The sequence below is a fragment of the Cylas formicarius genome, unplaced genomic scaffold (genome assembly GCF_029955315.1).
Source record: "Cylas formicarius isolate icCylForm1 unplaced genomic scaffold, icCylForm1.1 PGA_scaffold_1__22_contigs__length_36826433, whole genome shotgun sequence".
Classification (NCBI taxonomy): domain Eukaryota; kingdom Metazoa; phylum Arthropoda; class Insecta; order Coleoptera; family Brentidae; genus Cylas; species Cylas formicarius.
In genome coordinates, this window is record NW_026844264.1 from 26199347 (window position 1) to 26219326 (window position 19980).

At 33.6% G+C, this 19980-nt stretch overlaps 1 protein-coding gene across 2 annotated transcripts in view; it reads right to left on the bottom strand.

Annotated features, from left to right (window-relative positions):
* Window positions 1–19980, bottom strand: part of LOC132697510 (uncharacterized) — a 127019-nt gene that overhangs the window by 34442 nt on the left and 72597 nt on the right. For both annotated transcript variants that reach the window (XM_060663109.1, XM_060663110.1), the window contains exon 3: window positions 12880–13002. In XM_060663109.1, coding sequence (XP_060519092.1) covers window positions 12880–13002 — 123 coding nt within the window. The remainder of the gene's footprint in view (window positions 1–12879; window positions 13003–19980) is intronic.

The following is a 19980-nucleotide window of genomic DNA, read 5'->3' on the forward strand; positions in this document are numbered from 1 at the left end:
TTTCCCGTAATTGAGGATTTTAATTTAAAGTTTTTTCCATGTCTAAAAACGCAATTTTGGAAGCGAAAATCCATTTATTTAATCCGATTCGTGAATTGTTGTCTAACAACAAAATTTGTAGTAGTTGTATGCTGCAGTTATTTTCTTTTTTGCCTATTTATATCTACTTAGGTATTTATATGTTAGGTTCCAGTCTACCGATGGTTCCACGTCCAACATATGCACATTCTATTTCTATTTTGGCTATGTCGATTTTTGGATTTCATATTTTATATTCGAAAATCCGCATTCCAGCTAAGTCAAGATTCTAAAGAGTTTATGACCTTCAGTAGAGAAGTAGCTTGGTAGCAAAAATATTTTTACATTTTTGATTTGACCAAATTAGTGCTTATATTTTTAATGATTCTGTGACAGTTAGGCGCCTGAAGTTTTACATTTCATTTATATCACATCCACCAACACATTTATTTCATTTTATTTTTAATTAATTACTCATATAGGGGGTGTAATTTAAACTATGTAAGTTGCTGCCACATTCGACACATTTACAACAAAATCTGATATTTTGATAAATTTTTATGAAGGTCTAATCGCAGCCCTACCTCGCTCGGGTTTCTTTTTGTAACCCTCAATGATTAGATTCCACAATGACGTTGCAGAACCGTACTTCAGTACTTCGTGCTGAAAGCTGACGACAATACTCTTTGGTGGAATATCGGGAAGCTTTTTTTGAGACAACCATTTTTCAAAGATATCTGCTGTTAGCCTTTCTTTCTTTGAAGTCTTTTGCAGAAACCAATAAAGCGTTATCTGCCCAACGAGTTTCAGAGCCCGCATATAGTATGATAATTCGTTTCCCCAGCGAAACTCACACGTCCAACGACCATTTCCTGCTGTTACCATCAGTCCATCTTTTCTTGACGGTATCGTGGCTAAAAAATCATCTAAATATATGATGGGGACGTTTTTAACACTAATTTCTTGGATTTCTCTCAAACATCTTGTCCTCCACTCCGAAATTTTCTTGATTCCATCAAAACTTGTCTCTTGTTTATGATTTTGTAATAAAAACCAGTTCTTGGTACGAAGTCAATGTTCAAAATACGACGCAACTCTTCATGTAAAGTTTTAATTGTTAAAAACTATTCTTCTGATACACATCAACCGAGTTTTTGGGATCCCATGATCTTTCCGCGGTTTTCTTTTTTGGACACCATTCACAACTATGTCACGGTGCTTTAGTCATCTCGGACGTTGATTTTCAAAATTTCACCAACCCCCACAAATCAACCAATAGCAAACTGGGAAAACATCCACTATAAATCCATTATCTACATAAGATTTTGTATTGCTTTCCTATGAATATATTTTAGAGTCATTATGTTAAACACTTAAATTTGAAATCAGTTTATGCTTTCTAATGTGTTCTAATATAATAAATTTAGGGGATCAACCTATTTAATTCAACTTGAAATCGAAATACCTCAAGTAGGGACTGTTTTAGGATGAGCTATTATCTTGATTCGGGTTTAGAAGCCGTCGTCGGTTGGAATTACTTCCTAACGTTTCGCTAGCACGAGTGGCGAGCTTCTTCAGAGGTCCTTCCATCTCCGATGTTGACGATTTCTCCTGCGCAGGTTGTATTTATGCCGATTGGTGATGGGCGGGATTTGTTCCGCTTCGGTTGGTCTCGGGATATCGATCGGTCCTGCTCGGGCGTTCCTAAGGATCGGGTTCCAGATTTGGTTGAGTCTAAGGGTGTCCTCCTTTCTGTTGAAATTGTGTGGGTGTTTTTGTATCTCAATGGCTTCCCTGACTAGTCTGTTGTGATAACCGTTGACCGATGCTAGTAACTTACAGCTCTCAAAGTGTATCCTGCTGCCCGCTGCCCAGTGCGTGTTCAGCTACTGCAGACTTCTCTGTCTGTCCTAAGCTCGCCACTCGTGCTAGCGAAACGTTAGGAAGTAATTCCAAGCGACGACGGCCTTTAAACCTGAATCAAGATAATAGCTTATCAATGGGCCGCGAAAGCCTTAACCAATTTGTTTTAGGATAATCTGTAAAAATCACACTAATATGAATGAATATAACAGTTTAACCAAAGAAAATTTCCCTACTCGCACGCCACAGTTCTTGTAGGCTAATATCTTTAATACGTACTACATGCCTTCTGCTTTACAACAGGCGGGACTTAAACTGATTCGTAAGTGAAAACCATAAAAGCTTGTAAAAACGGTATATCGCACGGTGAACTCTAACAAAGTACATTAGTTAAATTGTATACATCATACCTGATTAAACTCAAAATTATCCAGTTATCTCTAGGATTAACCGACATGGTTTGGCTACCAGTAACACATTGAAATTTACAACATAAAGGTCATCCTAGGCATTGGTAGCCAACCTGTCAGGACAGATTCTGTAAATTGTTCCTCCAGTGTTGATTAAATATTTAATTCAATAGTATTAAGTATCAAATCGAAATAATTGTTTCAGAAATATTATGTCGCAGGAGCAATTCCGAATAATTTATGAGAATCAATATAGAGAGAGAAGACAAAGCAAATATAGGCGTTTGAATATATCGACGGATAAAATTTTGGGCTTGCTTCATTTATCTTATATTAAAACCCATAGGCATGCGCGGATTCTCCTGAAATGTTTTGTCTTGATTTCTATACGTGCCTAATTATACTAAAATTGTGGGTTTGCACACGATTGGTTCACAGATACGGTTATAACGCTTGTTAGGTGCCACGCGTCATTAATCATTCAATAGAATTAACGGACTGAAAATTTTGTTTGTATCGCTGGCGGTTTATTGTATATCCAAACGTGTGTATATAAGCGTAAGAAGACTAGTATTTTTACACATTTATGAATTGTCACCGTCGTTTCAATGTATAGTGCAAGTCTCTAAATTAGAATATTCATTCAAGAAACTTTCGTGTAAGAACATCGTGTCCCAAATTGTAGATATTCCCAAAACTAAGTTTTTGTTTCTTCTCACTTAAAACATATTTAACAAGCATCTAATCTAACCTGAACCCAGCTCTATTAGATTCATCAATGTTTTCGCAAGTCTTCCACCCGGATTATCTATAGCATAAAATGTTTGCGCTCTTAGATTTTTTTCTTTTTCTAACTGCCTGTGTAGAGAAATGATGATTTACTGTACTTACTATATTTTAAACCTTAAAACTTTCTTGATATCTGATAGCTCACAAACCCGTGACCAAAGTACCAGAAACGAGAGTGTGTTTAACTTAGATTTTAGAGTAGGGAGTAGAAAGAACATATTCAATAAATGAACTTTTTCTTCACTTATATCTGTTTTTATAATGCCGATAACAAAATCGCGTTTCCGATCGCAAAGTGAAGGTATTATTTTCCGTATATAATAATAAGTTCTTCAACCGATTCGACAGGCTACAGAGACTATTGTGCGGCTCTTTTGTCGTGTATTCTTGTAATTTGTCGGAATGGAGGAAAATCGATTTCCTCAAATAAAGAATATTATTGGGTTATAACATGGCCGAGGAGAACTATTACGAGTTACCTTTTTTAAAGAATTTAAGAGACCATCGCAAATGATTTGGCTCGATTCCAACTCTGACCGTAGTATATTGGACAAAAAACTAAAATTATGATCTGATGCAATAAATGTTTTAGTTGATAAAACAAAATATTTTGCACGAACGTATCTTCACTTCACTAACTCCAAACGGGATCCTTTAGCGGAAACAATATAACAACAAACTAAGTTCGGCGTTCAAGATTATCATAAACTCGACGAAAACTGAACTTTGCTTTATTCAATTGAAAAAGTAGATAAGTATGCAAAGTAATGTAGAGTACAATGCTTGCGAGACCAAACAGAGGGACGATACCGTTAGTTTGCGAACTACTTTAAAATTTATTTGAGCGACTAGCCCGGGTCGGGAATAAACCTGTTATTTAGACGACCGGAGTTCGACTTCTATAATTTAGACGAATCCCTCCGAAAACAAACGTGATGTATTTAGCTGAAAATAAGAGAGGCATTTGTTCGCTATTTGATAAAGTGGCGGATGCTAAAGGATGAGCCAAAAAAATGTCCATTGTTGGGTAGCTATTCGTAGGATTTTTTATAATACTGACGATCTATTCCTTCTTTCTTTACAGGGCAGCTTAAAAGCAAAATTTGTTATACACGATAATCATACGCCACAGGGCATGCTACCTGAAATTGAGCACTAAAAATTTTCAAAGTTTAGTCTAAAATATTTTTGTTCTGACATATATGTATGACATTTTAAATTTCTTGGAAAGTCCTAGACATATTTCGTATACAGTGTGTTTAAATTTACCTTAAATTTTGACAGCGTTGCAGAATACCAAGAAAATATCAATTGGTAGGTAAATGTATTATAAACGGCCTCTGATGATGATGATTAAAAGGAGCACCAAAAATTTTAAAATTTTGGTCTAAAATATTTTTATTCTGGTTTTAAATACAGTGTGTTTAAGTTTGCCTTGAAAACCGTTTGTAAATGTGGACCGCGTTGCACAATTTAAACGGAATTTTTGTATTCAGTGTGCATGAAAGTTAATAATTTTATAATAAATTTTGATAAAATTCTTTCAAAATTAAAAAATTTTTAAATTTAATTTTTACTAAATAAGAAAAGGAAGAATTATAGAAACGCGAAAGACAGCAAAAAATTTACTACCATTAGATTTTTGGGTACATTTTTGCAGGCAGCACAAAAATAAATTCACTGGGTGACGCGTGACGTACACATCAGAAGTGGCTAAAGCAACGGAGGTGGGACTCTGTAATTCGTTTTATGTGAAGAAGAAGAGATTATTTCGGTAATGGAGCATTTTCAAACTCTGTAAGTGCTTTCGGGTACGTACGGTGGAGCCGAACGTATTTCCGAACTTCAAGGCAAAAGATCGCTAAGAGGTTCTCTCTAAAAACGCGTCTGTTGCACGTGTTTATATATTCAGTTTGTTTTGAGCGTCGATTATTTTACTAGTTTATTCGAATGTGTCAAAATTAAGAAAGACACAATGATTTGTTTTCACAATTATTGAAGAGGTTGGAGTCAAAATACTTTTTTAAATTGAAAAGTGTCTGCATATTCTATTATGTTTTTTATTATTGTTTTTTATAAATAGTTTCCTTGTTATATAATTTTTTTAATTATTTTATTGTCTGAAATATCTATTAACAATTACTGAACGTAAAATCCCAAATGCATAAATAATCCTGCCAACTTTCTAAGGAGTATAACAAAGTTTGCGCTCCCCATTATGCATCTAAGTGGAGTTTTAAAAACACATGCATCTTTCCACAGTACTTCGGGTTTGTCACAAGTCATGACCCAATATATTCCTTTAAGCTCGAATAAAGGAGTCGAATATAATTAAAATGTACCTCGAAATACACAGGTTGGCATAAAAATAAAGTAAGTGCTGAAGGGTGGAACTTTTTTTTTATATTCATTCAAAAACAATTATTCATAGATCACATAGTATACATAGTGAAGAGCAGAAAATAAAAATATGTAGGGCAATCAGTTCTCGTTAGTTCTGGATTTCTTGAATTCCTATGACTATTTTCGATGTGTGAGAGCAATTCGTTAAATAAATTGAGAACTATCCGAAAAAATTCTCCTCCTTTTGCAGTAAATGTGCAACAGGACGCATCTGTTACACAAATTTTAAAAATTTTTATGTCCTAAGAGGTTTCAAGATAAAATACGGACATAACAAATTTTGTTCTATATTTTCTTATAATATTAATTAAATTAAATTAAATTAAATGTGCAAAAGCGAACTAATGAAAAACGATTTTTGGTTAGGTTGGGATTTTCTTTATCATTGTTTCTATGTTTTTAAGACGTGGAGTACAATTATCGTGTCTGTATCTCTTTCGCTTAAGAATATGATACAAGTTAAGTTTCAGTCCAGATGTCTTAAAATGGGTATTTTAGAACAGGAATTACAAAAAAATATTTGCGAAACAGAACGGAACATATAATACGCAACCCATCATCTAGTTAATCAAATGGCGTAAAACATTTAAGACGGTAGAGGTTAAACAATTCTGTAACATGGTGGCGAATGTAGACAATTAGTACGTAGCATAATTTATTAGCCGATGTAGAGAACTAAAGAGGTAGAAAGTTAAACACACATTATCTTATATGGCTCGACACATCTGAATTATTCCGTTAAAACGTCAAATTAGGAATTGACAATAGTTTAAAAATGATTATTCAATTCCTAATTTGAAAAACCAGTTACTATAAAAGCTTGATTTGGATATGGAAAGTTGCCGACTATTATTTACTGGATTTTTATATATACGGTCTAAGAGAAATACTGCGAGAAAATATTCGAAGACAAATTTTTGAACAAATCCTTCACTAGTAAACTTATACGGTTTTTACTCGGTACAGACACATAGATTAGGAAATTTGTAACGGAATTCATAACAATGGAAGAATGGATTAAGACAACGCGGTTGAGCAGTGAACTTTGAAGTGAATGTTTTAGATAAGAATCCAGAGACCCAGAATACATAATATATGAAAATTGCTATAAATATATAACCATAATTCAATAAAACAATTGGGCAATATCCTCTGCATTGCTCGTTATTCATAAGACCGACAGCTGCTTATGTGTAAAATGTAATTTATTTAACGACCAAAAAAATTTTGCTTAAACATTTTCACTCACTTCAGTCATATTGTGACTCAAAAAAACTTTTTTTCGTGTACATTCCATTATTGCTTTCTTTTCTAATTTAGTAAAGAAAAGAAGTTAGTTTACTTATAATGAACGTTTGCTATTTGACAAATTATGGTCGTTTAGTACTCGGATAGTAAACGGTTTAACGGTTTAAGGAGCAGTTTTCTCAGACCATCAATTTACGAACGGTTAGAATAGAATTGTTGAATTGGTATCTTGATGTGATATTTAGTAGAGTTTATGTTTTTGTTTCAATAAAATTGAGTACTCTATCAAATGGGTGTTTTTTTTTCGATGTATAGAACTTTAAGTTTTCAAGCTGTCAAGTGATTTATTCTCAGTTTGGTTTGGCAATTCATCATGAATAGACTCACGCCTGAACAACGCTTGCAAATAGTGCAATTTTATTTCGAAAATAATGGGTTTGTGCGGAATACGTATCGCGCACAACGTCCATTTTATCGTCGACAAAATCGTCCATCTGCGCAGTTAATTCGATTAACCATGGAACGTTTTCGCACCACGTTTACTTTTATTGATAACTCGCATCCCCAGAGACGCCGTACGGTGCGTACAGAAGAAGCTATTGCTGCTGTAGAGCGTAGTATTGAGGAAGACCCGAATGAATCCATCCGCCATCGAGAACAGGAATTGGATCTGTGTCCATCCACTTTATGGAAGATTTTGCGGAAGGATCTTGGTTTACGTGCTTACAAAATCCAACTCGTGCAAGAATTGAAGCCAAACGATCATCAAGAAAGGCGTAGATTCGTCGAATGGGCCCAAAACGAGATTGCCGTTGTTCCCGATTTTCATAAGCGAATTTTGTTTAGCGCTGAAGCGCACTTCTGGTTGAATGGCTACGTCAACAAACATAACTGCCACATTTGGAGCGAAGCTAATCCCCAAGTGTATGTCGAAACACCGTTACGTCCAGAAAAACTGACTGTTTGGTGCGCTTTATGGGCTGGTGGAATCATTGGTCCGTACTTCTTCAAAAACGATGATGGCCAGAACGTTACAGTCAATGGTGATCGGTATATAGCTATGATTACTAACTATTTCATTCCTGAATTGAATAACCATGATGTCCAGGAGATGTGGTTTCAACAAGACGGCGCAACATGTCACACAGCTCGTGCTACAATCGATTTATTGAAAGACACGTTTAGTGACCGCCTAATTTGACGTTTTGGACCTGTGAATTGGCCTCCAAGATCTTGCGATTTAACACCGCTACACTACTTTCTGTGGGGCTATGTAAAGTCATTGGTCTATGCGGATAAGCCACAAACGCTTGACCATTTGGAAGACAACATTCGCCGTGTTATTGCCGATACACGCCCACAAATGTTGGAAAAAGTCATCGAAAATTGGACGTCCAGATTGGACTACATCCGCGCCAGCCGTGGCGGTCATATGCCAGAAATCATATTTAAAATGTAATGCCACAAGATTATCTTTCGGATAAATAAAATTCATGTCAATCGAATAATCCCTCGTTGTTTTATTGCAAGTTAAAGTTCTATACATCGAAAAAAAACACCCCTTATTTGTAAATAAATGTCATGACGCATTTAAGTCAAACTTTTGTGCGTCGAGGCATAGCTATTTATGGTAAAGTATTCGTATTAGGCTGAGACGTTCTAACCTTCCCAACCCGCTTGTGAACTGTGGGTCACTCGGTGAAATTTAAATCGATCGCTGGAACGTTTCAGGTGAGTTATAGCTATATACACACGACGCATAAGAATTATTGATTATCTTAGGGCTTAAACCCATAGCTGGTCATAAATGTTTCTTTCACCTATTAAAATTTTATATTTCTAGCATTCTTCAAGACGGATTCTTGGATGGAAATATTATCGCATGCGATTTGAATAGGTTTATATTATTCTACTCGGCTCTAATCTACTCGATAGTTTTTTGTCTTTCCACAAATTTAATAACTCAATGGACAATTATTTCACGTGAAGCTCCAAGCCACTGTGATTTCGCAAAACGGAGAAATGCATCGGTATTATTCAAGTTGGCAACCTTTATAGAATTGACTTTTCCGTAAATATATTTCGTTACATTACTTAGCCGACTTGAGCTTTAAAGTGCTAAAATAGAAACTTTATAAGGAATAAAAAACGTTAAGCAAGTAATGAAATATGCTTTAAGTAACTTCGAATTTTACGAATTGAGTTATGAACGATTTGAGAAATTTAGAGCAAATTACTACAAAGAATAGTTTTTAGTACAAAGGACAACTCCACATCCTTGGAAAAAGGCAAAAGATTGATTGAATTTGTTGCCTAACAAAATGTTGGTTTTAGTAAATAATTATTTATGTGCCAATAAACTATTTTTTGGAGCTCAATAACAGTGCCAGTGCCAGTGGGCATAGCATACCAACTTGGCTTCACCAATTTACTGTTCGATTAAGTCCGGTATGGGGCTCAGATGTTCTACGATCAGAGCAAAACGTTGTCGTTGCCCAAAGTAAAATCTAAACTTAAAATTATGTATTTCAAGTATTAGTGAACCATATACTTTATAATGTTTAAGTTAAATTTCTAGAAAATATTGCAATCGCTTCCGATTATGGGGGATCGATAGTAACGCAGTGTAAAACTTAAAGAAATATTTAATTATTCAATAAATATTGAATTACTATCATTTACAATTACATTTACAATTGCAAAAAATTTGTTTGAAAACGTCCATTCAACATTCGCATGCGCGAGATTTAAAATCTCGTTTTTAACCAACGACCTTGCGGCATTTAACAACCAATATGTCCGCTGAAAACAAGTTAAGCGTAAAATTAACTGTTTGGACAGAAAATGGCCCAAACGTAGGATAGTAGTAGTTCTTATTGTCTACCTTAACGGCTCAGTTTCGTTTTTGGTTAGTTAGTTCAAGTAGACAACGAAAATAAAATACAAAGTATCTGGGAACTACTATCTATGTTTGTGAATTGGAAATCTGGCGGTTAGGTTACCTTTGCATTTTGACTATGACTTAGCATTGTACCTCAACTCCTAGGTTTTGAGTTGAAAGTGGTAAAGAGAGTACAGAGTTAGTAAAAACGAGAACATTGTGGATTTCAGATGTCAGTGATAGAGTCAGGTTTATTGATTAAATATGTACAGAGCCACCGGCCAGGAGCCAGCTGCACAATTTATGATTGTTACGCGAAGACCCAATGGAATTTTCATTTCCATCTTTTACTTGGTTACGTGCTAAGATGAATGCCAATAAACCAGAACAAATTCGAGCACTACCACCGGCGGCTAAAACCCACGTTCCATTTATTCTCATTAAAGTTGCCTTACCTGCGCTAAGAAATCTTCTTGACAAACTGGACAAAAGAACAAGAAAAATCACACAATTCGTCCACAATCAAACAGAATGGAGAACAATTCGATGTTAAGATCGCATTCTTCATTTAAATACGTTTCTCTCCAGTATGCCAAAATAATTTCATCTGTGTTAAAAAAAAATGGCGAAAATTATCTTGAATACTAAAAAAAAATACTTTTACTTTTACTTTTAATTGAACTGTAATGTACCAAACTTTGACTTGATTGTGAATAAAATGGCTCAAAATAACAAATATGTTGTCTATGCGTTTTGTTTCGGTGTCACCCTAGATATTCATAATGGTTTCGAGCAGTTTTGTTTTGAAGCATGTGGTGTACATGCGGGAGCCATTACTAAAAGATAGTAGGTACAGTATAGATTTTGTTTTTCAACTAGTGAGCATGAGTAACCTTAGCAATAGAGAAAAAATGTTTTTTGTTTATTTCTACAATTATACGCGGTTGTAGAGTACAGATAGGGTATCGAAACATATTAAATTTCAAAAGAACTGACTCATATTTCTTATTATAACTTTATGAAAGCGTACACTAAATGTGTAACTTATAACTTTAAAACTAGATGATTGTGTATTTTCGTTCATTATTTCGGCATACTGAACATTATAAAACTATCGTTGTAAAAGTAGACTAAATAATAACGAGTTATTTTATGACAACTTTGCGGAAGAAGCATTTGTTGTTATGTTAATAAATACGTATTCGATAACGATGCAAACCGTTATCGAATGCTTCAGTAAAAATTTCCGGGCTCCCCAATTATTTCGAAAAAAGGGATTTCCTTTCATGAATAAACGATCGTTCCAAAAATGTTTCCATCCGTTCATTCGACCCGTAGCTGTGCACCCCCCCATCTTTTCAGTTACTATTTATATCTTTCGATTAGATCTGTATATTGATTTTTATGGAATCCACGGGTTCAAGGTTTCCTCGAGTTGGAGTTTTTCTTCAATTGATAATAATTTCGTTGTTGTAAACCACAACGAATGAGAGACCAAATTTATTTTGGACCGATCCTATTAATTTGTCATTGCCATTTATGTTAGTCTTCCTATTTTAAGTTCCAATGGCGTCGCTGTTAAATATTCAATTACCAACACAGACGTTGATTTAAATCGCAACATTACCTAATTAAAGGCATCACGCAATGGTAAAATTTGTTATTACCGACGACCTTTTTGTATCGTTATTTTACAATTTAGAAAGCTCCTAAAACTAATTAAAAATATAGGACATGTTTGTAATTTAAATGTGCGTAGCTACTAAATATTTCATCATTTTAAAAATGACAATTAAAAAATAAATTTACTTCATAATAGTAGGTTTTGCGTTACATATTTCTAGTTATTATAATCTCCAGTTAAAAAGTACGATAATTTAACTGAAATTATGAAAAGCTTGGCCAATAATAATAAAGAATTTTAAGTCCCATTGTTTTTAAACTTTCAAAATACCTAAAATTATAACCAACTACAATTTTGCTCAAATATTTATTTTGTTAAGCCTGTAATACAATTAAGTTAGTTTTGCATGATCTTTGAAACTTAGATTTTTAATATGAGCTGCCAAGATATCCAGTTTTTAAAAATCAGCTTTGAAACAAGGAGTCCTTAGAGAAATGAAGCGAAAAATACTTTTAAACGACAGATTTCTATCGCTATGAAACTAGGGGAATACGGCATCGTCATTTCTGATGATGGGTGACTTACTTTTCGTCAGTTTTGTAATTGTGATGTTTTTCTGGTTTGTGTATATGTTTTTTAAAATTAAAATTGAGAGCCAATATATACAAAACAATTTGAACTTTTGAATTGTAATAGAGGGACAATAAAGATATTTACTTCAGAAAACGTTCTCCAGCAATCACGCACCAAGAATTAACAAACAAAAAGTGAAGAAACATTTTTGTTGCGAACTATGACCATGACCATTTGTTATGACCTCGATATCGTATTCAACAAGCTTAATAAGTCAGTGAAATCCATGGGAGAAATTTTATCTGGTTGAAGTGGTCACAGATTTGCGGGAAGGCAGTTAAAATTAAAATGACGAATCAATTTTTAGAATAATAGTAATACAATGCGATGTGATAATCAGGTATCCTTGTGCAGATGTAAAGCAGTACGGAGTTTTCTCGTATAATTCGCAATCTACTTACAGAGTCAGTCATAGGTGTTCGGGAAAAACAGTAAATACGAGTCAAAATTTCAAATGCCGAGGTTCTCTTTTTTTAAATAATACACTCTTATTTTTTGATTTTAACAGCGTATTTTGATCCAAAATAATTCGATTTAGCTATATTTAGTTGGCTGGAAAAATTGGAATTTGAAAAAAAAAATTACCGCACGGGTTTAGGTTGAATAAAACTTTGAAAATAAAGACAGACCTATCAGTAACGCCCTTATAACAAGGTGCTAAATAAAGAATCAATTTTCTAAATCACTGTATGTAATTTTTTATTGTGTTCTTAATAATCGTTGTACTTCACTTTTGTAATTATTGTAAGAGTGCCATTTGTAGGATCTCAATGGAATTGTAAGTTCTGGATGCCAAATTCCTATCAGTTTCATTAAAACTACTTGGGTAATATATATTAGGAAGCCGTTTTTTCAAACTGCGCTTTTTAAATATCTTTCTTTTTAATTCATTTTTTGATTAAATCTAATCATGGATCAAAAATTTATTTTACGATCTTGACCCAATTAAAAGCAATCAAAACAGTAACTTGGAACATATCTGTATAATTGTTATACTGGATGATACTTACCAACTTCGGGACCGCAAACTAGTGGAATTATTTCCAAAATGGAGGAACAGGAAGCATCCTCAAAGCACAATTGACGAGCCAACAGGCAATTCAGAATGGCAACTGCCGATTTAGTGTTTGGACCTGAAACAACAATTGCTTTTAGTTTAATGTATTCATCCAAATTTGCTATATTATCGACGTGGGCAAGACATAATTGAGATTGATATCGTTAAGTTTCCGACTTATTTGCTTAACTTAACGCTATAGTATTCTCGGAATCAGGTTCAACTTTAAGCATTAATCCGAAGTAAACCGGCTATTGCATATTCGCAAAGTCAACTGTGCAAATGTAAATAAACTGGCTTGCTCTTTGGTATCTTTGGGGTTGTTTACACATAGTACGTAAGACTAATTTCCGCAAATTACCGTAACCGAATAGAAACCCACAAATGCTTTCGGTGGGTAATCAATCCCGGAGGGAGTTGCGACGGAACTGACGTTTGTCTTTATTCCGCCGAAATCGCATTTCCGTACAGGACGCGTTCCGCATATAAAATATTTAAATTTGATGCTTAAACTTTAACCAAACTTAATTTAGTATGTATTTCAAAATCTAAACCCAATTGGAAGTGTTTAAATTAAAGACCTAAATTCGCAAGGTAAAAACATATTTAGTAGTATATTATGCGACAAGGCATTTGACTCAGGAGTTTATTTAACACGAGCGGAGCGTGTATTTAATGAAAGAGTGACTTAAAAAGTTTACCGAACGTGTTGCATGCTATACTTTTTCTACGACCGTTAGTTTTTGGGTACATTTTCGCAAAACAACGCGAATACATTCGCTGACATAGCCTTCAGAATTGACAAACGTCAAATTCTAGGAGTGGGAAATATCTTCGAAAACATCCGATTGCTTCCAAACCCGTGCGGTAAAATCCCGGAAATGTCCGAAATGGCTCGGATCCGTGGAAAACGAAACTGACTCGGTAAAGTGACGCTTCCCGCAATCTAGATCGGTGTGTAATTAGGTATTTTACAGACGGGAGTAGAAATCATATTTCAAAAGGCAACTTTAATAGAAATACGTTAAAAATACGTGCTGGATAAAGTAACGTTTCTCAATAAAGTATAGAAAACTCAAATAAAAAAGTAAATAATAACAACCCTTTAATTTTAACAAATATTTTATTATCTAGCGAAATCTCAGTTGATCAGGTAATAATATATTATGCAACAAGTGCGGTAAACGGCATTTGACTCACGAGTTTATTTCACACGAGCGAATGACTTCAAAAGTTTATCGAACGTCATACACGTGTATTTTGTCTCAGAAATAATTTTATTACTATGTATTATTTATTTTGTAGGAATATCTGAAAAATATATTAAAATCGAAATAGCAGACTTCTGAATATTTATTAGTTTCTTAGAGAGATTATTATTAAAACGAAATTAAACAAAGCGGTAGACTGTATAACTCTTCATTTGAGGTTAATTAGTAGGACTATTAGATTTTTCTTCCTGAAAACTTGACCGCGGACCATTATTTTATTTTTATATTTTGATTTTAAATTTTGCAATATATTACAATATGTATACTCCTTTTTTTACTCCTGTCTGTAAAATACCTGATTACACACCGATCTAGAGTGCGGGAAGCGTCACTTTACCACGTCAGTTTCGTTTCCCACGAATCCGAGCCACTTCGGACATTTCCGGGTTTTTACCGTTTTTACCGTTTCTTCCAGAACCGTTAAGTCACTCGTTTAGTAAACACTCCCTTCGATGCGCTCCGTTTGTGTCAAATAAACTCGTGAGTTAAATGCCGTTTACCGCACTTGTACCATAATATACTATTAACCGTTTTTAAAATATTATTTTATGGGTATTACTGTGGAAGTTTTTAAACAGGTTATTTTTGCCGATCCTGTGCATTATGATTTAAAACAACTCTTAACGGAGTTTACTATAGAAGTTATAAACATGCCGTTTGCACTTTACCGTCCTACGATTCTGAGAATTAAATGGTGTAATCGGCTTTTGAAAAATAAAAAAGTAATAACGGTTAATACGGCCATGTTATGTTTTTTATATTATTTTTTGTTTTTGGATAACTTTATAATAAACTGATTGAATGGATGTATTATATCACACCTACATGAGTTTCAAAAGTGTGACTCATAGTTATAAAAATCGGGTAAATTAATGTTAAGATTTACAAGGTTCTGTAGGTAACAATGAAAACTAGTGCCGTGGCATATTTTTAAGGAATCTGAAAATTGCCAGATTATAGCTTGTTGTCACTTAATTTAGAGAAAACCCAATTTATTAGTTAGTCCATGATGAAAGCTGGTGCTCCAGACTTGCAAGGAATAAAAAATCATAATATTGACTGTGGCTATTACACGAATTGTAAATGCAGTCTTTAAATATTTAGGGGTAGTTTTTGATCAGAACCTTAAATGGGATGACCACATCAATTATATCACTGTGAAAATTCGCAAGTTATTCCATAATATGTTTATATTACATCAGAGTTTGTCAAAGAGTTCTCTTATTAGGATATATAAATCTTTAGTAGAATCAATTTTTTCTTATGGTATATGTGTCTGGGGTGCTACAGGGGATAAGGTTCTTCAACCGCTAGCAATTAGTCAGAAGCGTGTTTTGAAAATAATGTTTTTCAAAAATAACCTATATCCTTCTAAGGAATTGTGTACTGAAGCGAAAGTACTAAGTATAAAGAAAATCTACATTAAAACAGTAATCACACTATTTGGTCTTAACAAAATTCGTAAAGAAACAATCAGCCATTCAGTAAAAACCAGATTTGTATTGTATTGATGGTAAAATTTACATCAGTTGCTTCAGTCTTCTGTTTGCAACCTTTAGAATACATAACGCCCTTCCAGTGAATTTGCGAAATAGTAAATATACAAAAATACATATTACCAAAAATCTCAATGTGGAAGTTAAAATATCGATAACAAAAAATGTTCATGGAACCATCATAGCAACCACTTAAATTAATTATTAATTAAATTATGCAAAAAAATATCAAAACAAAGATTTCAATTCAAATTTTAAACTCGCAATTTTATTTCTCGTAACAAGCTGCAAAGATATAGCAAAACTTGTTAAATCGCCCTCGTAACTCAGCAAATGTAGGTGCTATTCAAAATCTGACTGTGCTAGTGCTATACTATTAGTAATGTGCAAACTAATCTATGTTGCAGCAATAATAAAAGAGCTATCTACTATATCGCTCCAATCTAATTTTCCTTGGGGCCCAGTTATATTCTATCGCTTTAACTATCAACGAAACGAAACGAAAAATGAATTATTTTTAAAAACAAAATCTGAACAACCGATCTGGCAAGACAGCTGCATCGAATAAAGCTTCCGCGTGAAGCGAGAATTCAAATAACACCATTAAATTAGATTTCAACAAACCGTCAAGCGAACGCATTTTGCAGATCTAAAACGAGACGTATAACATCACCGGCATATTTCATACCGCTTCTGTTCTACTCAAATAAATGGATAAAGAATCATTTCTTTCATGCCACTAAAACAAATGCGATATACGCTCAGTTATAATTGATATTTAAATCCCGTCGAAAATGGAACGTTTAAATGTAATTATCCACTTGTGTTTTGCCGCATACACGAGTCTATAAAATGGAAGCGTTTAAACATTTTCTCGTAGTGAGAATGAAATGAGAGGACTAACGTACTGAGTTTTTGAAGCATGGCTCATCAGTCCACTTGGTGAACTACTAAACATTTGCTGGCTGGAAACGCACGATATTCTACAGAAGAAGAATTAAGTTTGCTATGCATATTATGTTACATTCCACCATTTTAATCTAAAATTTTAGTGGATGAAACATATAAGGATTCGGATTTTTTTCCTTCAAAAGTGCTGAGTTGAAACCCCTTTCTGCCAAAATTATAATAGTAAAATGATGCAACAAGTTTGATAAACTAAAGTATCGAGTTTGTTTAGGGACGAACGTTGCGAGAAGCAAGTCTTAATCAATTCATAATCTAATTGGAAAACGACAGTATTTAATGAAGTTGAGATTTTATAGTGACCTCTTGTGCGCGCATAATTGTGTACTTTAGAGTAGGGAGTAGAAAAAGCTTTTCTCCTTAGAACTTTAATTTTTTTTTTTTAAATCAAACTTTTTTTCTGAAAGTTTACTTTCTTTTTGCTCAGTTACCTAACAAAATTAATGATGCTTAAGATGGACCACCCTGTAGATTATATTATCGCACGCAGTCCGTGGATCAATTTAAGAAGGTAAATCAATTATACAAGTATTAAATCATTTTTTGACTCTAACTTTAAAACACTATGAAGAGTGATGCAGGCGGTTTTATCTGTTCATTAGTGGTCAAGCCACTTTATTTCTTGATTTTTGCGTTTTGGATTCACTTTAATATTCTAATTTTTTTAACGGATATGACTTTTGAGGAAATACCCATTAGTGACTTATTCGTTGAACTGAGGAGGCTTTTACTTGATGAAAATCCATTTTATCAAAATAAATAAGAACTAAAAGTTCAGATTTTCACGAAGTTATATATTATGACATGACAATTGTTTCGACAACACCGTGTCTTTATCAAATGTTCACATTTGATAAAGACACGGTGTTGTCGAAACAATTGTCATGTCATAATATATAATTCCGTGAAAATCTGAACTTTTAGTTCTTATTTATTTTGAGTGACTTATTCGTTATTTTTAATTTTAATTTTATTTTTTTTTAATTAAGATAAAACTTAGGTTTTTAAGTGGAAATTATAAAAAAGTTGCGTTAAGCAAGTTTTTAGTCAGAATTACATTGTTGATAAATTTACTTACAATATACAAGAAAAATAACTACAAAATAAAAAATAACTACAAAAATAAAGACAATATTGGGATCAAAATTTTGAACTAGCTGTAATATAAATTCCTTGTGGTATTATTAACAAACACTTTCGGGATTTAGTCAGCTGGCGTTGTTTATTATTACGTCGATAAAATGGCCACGGGTGTAAAGTGGTCCAACAGAATCGATTTCAGTGCCCAAACTTAATCAGTTGCAGGATTAGTTTCCAGGCAATTTCGGGAAAACGTATGGTGGGTGTTAAAAGTGATCGTTTATAAAAGCATTAAAAGATCAATTTTGGCATACTGGTAGCAAAGACAAACTTGGAAATTTCGCACTTACCGCCAAATTTTAATACGCATTTCTAACAAAAAAAATTAAAATGGTGTCGGAATAATGCATTAACTTTGCCGTTTCTATACCACTGCTTACCTAATGTGTGTATATTTGTTTATTATATTATATTATATTTCTTTCTATATTATATTGCGCCTACTCTTTATTATTAACAAATAAGTGAAGTATAAGTGATGAGAAATTAGAAAATTCGATCAGAATGCCTTGAATATATTTTAGCAATGCAAAAAAATTATTCCGATGGAAGGGGTCACTCGGATTTGCTGTTTGAAATTTCACAGTATGCAGAAGTGGTCTGGGATATTAAATTTTGTAATTACATATACATGGTAGTCAAAAACGGGAGCTAGGCTAACAGTTTATCGAATATGTTTGGTTTAATGCCAAAGTTGATGTTTAAAAAGGCACGAAAGTATTATAGTTTAAGTTAGTTTATTAAAACTACATAATGACTTAAATTGATTTATCGTAAAGCTAGTCGCTTTTCAAAATCTGTCAAAAACAATTCTAAAAACAGACGTACTCTTTCTAGTAACGTTTTTGGACAGCTCAAACGTGTCAGTATTATTTGGCATTAAATCATTGTATTGTATTGTGTTGTATTACTTTCTGCAAGGGATGGTATTTCGTACGCTTAAGGGCAACTTATGATCCGCGTGTCCACACGCTGTGCCATAAGAATATTCACGTCGTCGAAAACTGGAACTTCAAAACGTTTCATGTTAGACTTAGTTTGGACTAATAAATGAATCTTTAAAACACATTTTTTAATTTTATTTATATCAATTAAAATATTACTTTATATTTCAGTTTTTTGGTTTTTCAAAATTTTATACACTATATACAAAAGAGATTTATTTGTATACTAAGGTACTAGGTACGTATTCAATCAAAAATAAGTCGGCTTGGATTAAACAAAATACCTACAATATTTTGAACTTCACCCTACGATCAACATTAACAAACATATTCTTGCAGGAAAATACATGTTATACTGTATTTTCCTTGAAAATGCGATTCGATTTTTGTTTGTAATTTCAAATTTAATTATTCCAGCCTACAGGCGGAAGGGAGCCTATTAAATTATTTTCATCGAGTTTCGTGACAATCGTCTACGTTGGCATTGATAAAAGTACGAGAGAGCGCGATTATAATTGGACTCTAAACAACACCTTGACCGGTTGTGATGCTGAAACAGACAAAACATACAAGACTCCCAAATTTTGCTTCGTATTCGTGAAGCGTTAATGTATCTATAGCATTTTCACAATCCGTTCAACTAAGGGAAACTTGTCCGTCTGCTTTCGGGTTGAGAACACCTTACGAAAAGCAGCGCATTACACTAGTAAAACTGAAAAAAAAAAGAGAGCACAAGCACACGATACTTGAAGGAGTGAAGGAAATATTAGTCCACAGACGTATGAATTAAAAACGTAAGCTTATGATTTTTTAATTCATGGATCATTATAGGGCATCCGATTTAACATGTTGTATTCGTAATGTCACGTTGAATATTACAGACGTTTATTGCTTTTTTTATTGTATGGACAATCCTTTGCATGTCAATAATTCGGAAACCGCTACAGTAACTATTCAAAATATAAATTGTTCCAGTCCCATCTAAAACATGTTGTTATTTTCAATTTATTACGACCTATTAAGGTTACTTATTTTATTATATGGTCGAATCATTTAGTCTCTTATTTATAACTGCTCCAATCAATCTATCAAGTCCGCCCATAGGTGAATTTTTAAATATGTGATGTAAGAGGATGCTATTTACCCTTAATGGGGCACTGAACAGAACGATATCCTTATTGGGTTTGGAGCTGATTAACTCTAAGATCGATTGCTCATTTTTTCTGAAGCAATTACC